Source organism: Necator americanus, chromosome II (assembly GCF_031761385.1).
Source record: "Necator americanus strain Aroian chromosome II, whole genome shotgun sequence".
In the NCBI taxonomy this organism is placed as follows: domain Eukaryota; kingdom Metazoa; phylum Nematoda; class Chromadorea; order Rhabditida; family Ancylostomatidae; genus Necator; species Necator americanus.
In genome coordinates, this window is record NC_087372.1 from 33,511,998 (window position 1) to 33,517,517 (window position 5,520).

The 5,520-nt window shown below is 39.3% G+C and overlaps 1 protein-coding gene across 1 annotated transcript; it reads right to left on the minus strand.

The window, feature by feature from the left end:
* Positions 1–4,713: 4,713 nt before the first annotated feature.
* On the minus strand, positions 4,714–4,965 carry RB195_020300 (uncharacterized protein; the record flags this gene model as incomplete). The annotated part of the gene is made up of 1 exon (XM_064188540.1): positions 4,714–4,965. The coding sequence occupies one exon, from the start codon at positions 4,963–4,965 to the stop codon at positions 4,714–4,716; it is 252 nt and encodes an 83-aa protein (XP_064044421.1).
* Positions 4,966–5,520: the final 555 nt, after the last annotated feature.

Here is a 5,520-nt window from a genome sequence, read left to right on the forward strand (position 1 = left end):
TCAACGATTACGAATTCCAGTAAAACGCGTTGGCCCATCCCAAGTGGACTGATACGCAAGTGAATTTTTTAAATTTTTATCCCATGTATTGATTGGACAAAACAAAAAAATTTCAGCTGAAAAACTGTGTGAAGTGGATCGAAATTTTCCGGAAGGATTATCTCTGTAACTGGTATTTAATCTGGACTTCTAAAAGAATCAGTCCACTAGGAACCCCAGTAATTTCGATTTTTTTCGTGGTTGCTCTTTTTTTTGCTAAAATTTACCATTGGTCAAGATAAAATAGTCACTGGTCCATCAATAACTATGATTAATCAACAGAAGATTTCTTTTGAAATGTCTTCGTCATATTCATCATGTTTTTTTAAATCATTTTTTTGTTTTTTTTTAAATAATAATGTCCACTGATGCTTAGGGTGATCCTAGTAGCAAATATATGTTTAAACACTGCCAGGGAAGAGCGATAAAAACCCTTTACAAAATGTCTCCATATTAGAAAAAAAAATAGTCGCTAGAAACTAAAATCAGCGGTATTAACCTTTCTAAAGGTCTAATGTAGCTTTTAATCCAGGGTTTTTAATGCGATTTTTCATAGCAGACGCTAAAAAAAACCTTAAAGAGAAAGGATAAATTCCATAACGTCGGTCAATTTCTACGGGGATGCGCCTTCGTAGAAGGATAAAGTCCATGGCGACGGTCAATCCTTACGGAGATTCACGCATTCGACTACAATTCAAAATCATTAAGGGTTCGAAATGCTGGTAATGGTTCAAAATGCTTTAAATGCTGAATGCTTACGCTACGTTGCAATCATTTCCGGGGGTGAGCCGATGGTCAAGTCAGTGTTTTTTTCCCTCCTAGACAAGTAATAATAATAATTGGTAATAATTGGTAATAATTTTAATTGGTAATTGGTAATACTGGTAATAATTTATGCACATCGAGTTGATTAAAGGCCTGGTTGGCACTGGGGCGGCTTTGTACCATCGGTAAATCGATCGCGCGATCACAGCCGAACCTCTTACCGACTGCGCTACACACGTGTAAAGCTGTGCACAGACATTTACTCGATATGACCACCCGATCACATTAATAAGGTATCAAGTAATGAAAAGAAAGAAGAATGGATTAATATATAATCCAATAAATCAGCCATGAATTTATTCCTTTGCGAGAAAATTTGAAACGAATGTTGAACTCGAGTTCGTTCGAGAAAAGTTGCTTGGTACAAATCAAATCCTGAAAAACCCTTATATTTCCTCATTCTCTGGAAACTTTCAGTGCTGAATTGTGTTTAACAGTGAACGTAATCGTGCAGTTAATTCGAAATGAGTTGTCGAGGTGCGACGGTGTAATGAGGTTTTGTATCAGCTGAATAATAATAGTGAACATAATAAAATTCCCTCTCACACTGACTTTATCGACGTTGCTATGATCATATGTTTACTCGATGACATTCACGGAATGATTCAACTTAATTTCAGCGTCTATTTTCATTTCTTATGACGATAAATAACGTAAAACTATACAATTCAATAAATAAATAAGATATTAGAAAATATCCAGACTAGTTCCTAAAATCAGTGTCATCATAGTTTTTGTGAAGAAGAAGATCGTTTTTTTTTTCGGGAAATTCGCTTTTCGTTCATGTTTCGTACATGAGAAATGCGATTTTTTCAAGGATTTATCCACTAAAACATCTCAGAAATTGTTAGCAATTTCTCGATTTTTTCTACCCACGAGTTTCCTCAATTCTTTTGAAATCTAATTTCCTCAGTTTCATAAATTATAGTTGACGTGTCAAAATTCTGGGATTAATTCCTATTTGATCTCTTCGTTTGTGAATTGAAATATGGTGGAGATGGCCATCCCAAAGATTCTCGATTGCTCTTTCTCTTAAAAGTACTAAAAGCAAAAATTTTGATCTGTATCCTTACAGTAATTGAATACATCCAGATAACGGTGAACACTGGGAGATAATTAGTAAGATTAAGTTTATTATTTCATTTCGGATGAACCAAATATCTCGCCGGATGTCTCGTTTTTCCTATAGAGCGTTCCATTTCAGGCTTTTGCGGCTTTTGGTAAACGCAGGGTTTTGTGTTGATCCCCTGGGGCTGGCTTTGATCGTTCCAACACATCTTCAAGCATTCCTCTTCTGTATGAAGTTTGTTACAGTTTCCTCCACAACTACCGTAGTCGAGTACTTCGCACCTTTCTGTCAGTGGATTCCACGCCCATTTAAAAGAATTTTTTTTAAAACGACGTTGCGGCACAAGCAGATGTTCTTCTTTTCTTTGTCTCTAAAAAAAAACAAAATATATGCGCAGCTTACTCACTATTTTATAAGGGCCCTAAAAATTCCTGAATCAGGATCTATTAGACAGAATAGGTCTCGATCCACGACTTTTTCGTTTTCTTCGCCTGTTCTCATTCCTTAACAGCTTAGCCTACGGTAGGAAATGAAGAAGAGACGTTGCTAATTCATTTCACTGGCAACAATGCTGATTGGAAAAAACCGCAGGATTTTCATGGCTGAAACGGGTAGAATTTGCTACTGACGCCAGTACTTCTACCGTACCTTCCGAGAGATTGAAGGCCATGCTTTTTTTAAGGAGATTTATTTTTTAAGGAGAAATTTGTGCACCACTCGCTTCGTCACTGTCTTGAGTCACAGAACCGATTATAGCTGCTATAGTTCGGGAGACTTCCCAGCTTTTCTTCTATATGTCTGAAAAACGTGACTTCTGGTAGCAGTGAATGTTCCAAAGTATCTGTTATTGTATGTTTGTTCGTATTGAAGCGTTCTGAATCAAAATTTAGAAATATCTAGAGGATGCTTGACAATGGTAATTTTCGCATACACTTTGGCGTCCTTTCTAATTTTGAAATCAAACACCTCACTTTGCCCAACGTTACAACTCTTTACACCTGCAGCCACGTTGCACATTTTTGTCATTTTCAAAAATCCTTGTTTTTTTTTGCTTAAAAGCATCACCACACGAATCTAGGGTGGCACGGGTTTCAGGCGGTTAATGCGATCAATAGTATGTCCGAATGGGTTTTCGACGAATCGCAGGCGAGGCGGGACGCAAACGTTGCGCATTGCAACAGAAGCCGTCGTAAGAAACAGTTCCGGGTCGCCCGTCTACACTGATACAGGGAGAGATGAACGGAATTAACCTCTTCCCCACAATCTACGACCCCGCATAGACATTACCCGCCTGAAACCTGTACCACCCCAGATTCGTGGGGTGATTCCGCAAACGCAGTAACGACATATGTTTCTGGGGCAGTAGCAGAAAGTATTACTACCATTAAAGAGTCACACTATGCTATGATTATGCCTATTTTTTCAGCTTAAAGGTAGCATACTACAAATCTTACGTGAAAAGGGAAACCGCGGGAAAAGTTAGAGAAGGGTTTGTGGATTGCGGTATCCGAGGTGGTTCTGCTCACCTCTTCGTGATCTTCGTAAGAAACAGCGTGGAAACTGCATTAGTTCCTACGAGACACGTGAGAACGCGCACCCTTGTGCCCGCGCTGCATCCACGTGCGAGCAGCGTAAGATCAGGGATGCTTCCTCATCAGGCTGTCCACGTGAAATCGATGAATAGACTGTTGAGGGGACTGAAGCATGCACATGAAACCGCGTTCTAACGTGCCTCGTAGGAAATAAAACAGTTCCCACGGCGTTTCTTACGACTATCAGAGAAAGATGAGCGGAACTACCAAGGATTTCTCATTCAACAACCCCACCTCTATCTTTTCCAGCTGATTCCCTTACACGTCAGATTTGTAGTATGCTGTATTCGAAGAAATTAAGAAAGAATTTCCTCCCGGTCTTGCCAGTATTTTTATGGCATTGTAGTGAGCTGCACGATAAACAATTCTAGATCTATTATGCCCTACTGCATTCAATTATGCTCTATTACATAGAAAACACATGAAAAGTTACTATTATTGTACGGAGTTACAAATTTGCTTAGTGCTTTGATCGCTTTGAAACTCAAACCGGGACGATGAACTAGAAATCATAAGCGATTTGAATTCGTGTAGTAAGAGGTTATATAAACGGTTTTAACATAAACAATTATGCCACTATCAACTTCGCAGCTGCGTGGAGGTTTGGTTTTTCTCAGTGACCATTTAAAAAACCATTTATTTTAGCTTTATTTAGATTATTTAGATTTATTTGTGTTGGAACTTCCCGAAAATCCTTCTCTTGCAAGGGCGTGGAATCCAGTTACAAAAATGTGGAAAAATTTCTATTACGGTGATTATGGTAGGAACTGGAACCGCTGAGAAACTTAAGAAAAATGCCCGAGGGAGTGTTGAAAAGAAAGCTGACCTCCTATTAAGTAGAAAAAATAGACCTCAGAATTCATTTTTAATGCTCCTGAGAAAAAGTAATGAAATTATCCGTTCTAATTTTCCACTAGCATTCACCATTATTTAAGTGTATTCAGTTGAAGTAAATAATGTAATGTAATAGTAATGTAATAATAATGTAATGTAATGTAATAGTAATGGAGGTAAAACTATGATTCCTTTAAATTAGAGCAGTATGAGTGCTTAGTAATAACTGCACGGAATTCCATCTCAAGCACACGGCTCCTTCTTTGCACCATATCAAAGAATATGCAGGGAAACGGAAATGAAAATGAAATTGAAAATGACAACCATTCATCTGTTGGCACGTTTGAGCTCTGGTCAGCAAATGGCGGAAAGCAGATCAAAGCAGAACCGTTGGAATGGCTGCAACTTCTCATCAGAAATGTTCTGCTGCTGTTCTGGAAGACTGGAGAAGATTTCGCGATATGTCTTAGCCTTGAGGGTTTCCCACAAAAACTGGTCGAACACTGACGGATCAGCTGACTTGGGTGGTGGCCAACTAGGGCCGAGATCATCCAGACCTCTGCTAACATCTCTGTCAGACGCGAAGATTGTGTGAATGTGATCCATGGTTCGACGGGATTTATGGGCAGTTGGACCATCCTATTGAAAGTAACCATAGGTCTTTTCCTCCTTAGTCAATGCTGCTACAACTTGATTGAAAATGTTGGACATCGGTAACGGTCCCATTTCACCGACTGATGGAAGATAATGGGACCAAATAATGCGGCGAGCAGACCCTCCGCATCTCACACCAACCTGATGGTGCAATGGTGTATGGTGGAAGTGATGCGGATTATCCGCTGCCCAGTGCCTGCCATTCTGAGAGTTGACATAGCCACTCAGGTGAAACCAGCCAGCATCAGACAAAAAAAGATCCATCTCCGATTCGGTGTACCCAGTGGCATCCGGCAATTTTCCTTTGCAACATCTGCTACAGTATAAGCAGGTCAGGGAACCATCATCTTTCCTTTGATGTGTTTCTTTCTGACCTGGATCTCTTTTCCCCGGGCCACTTTTATTTGCCCTCCCCCTTTACCTTAACCATTACCTAAAAAAATTTTTTTATTATCTTAACTATTACCTAAAAATTTGTTCGTTCTATTACCTAAAAAATCCAGGCGG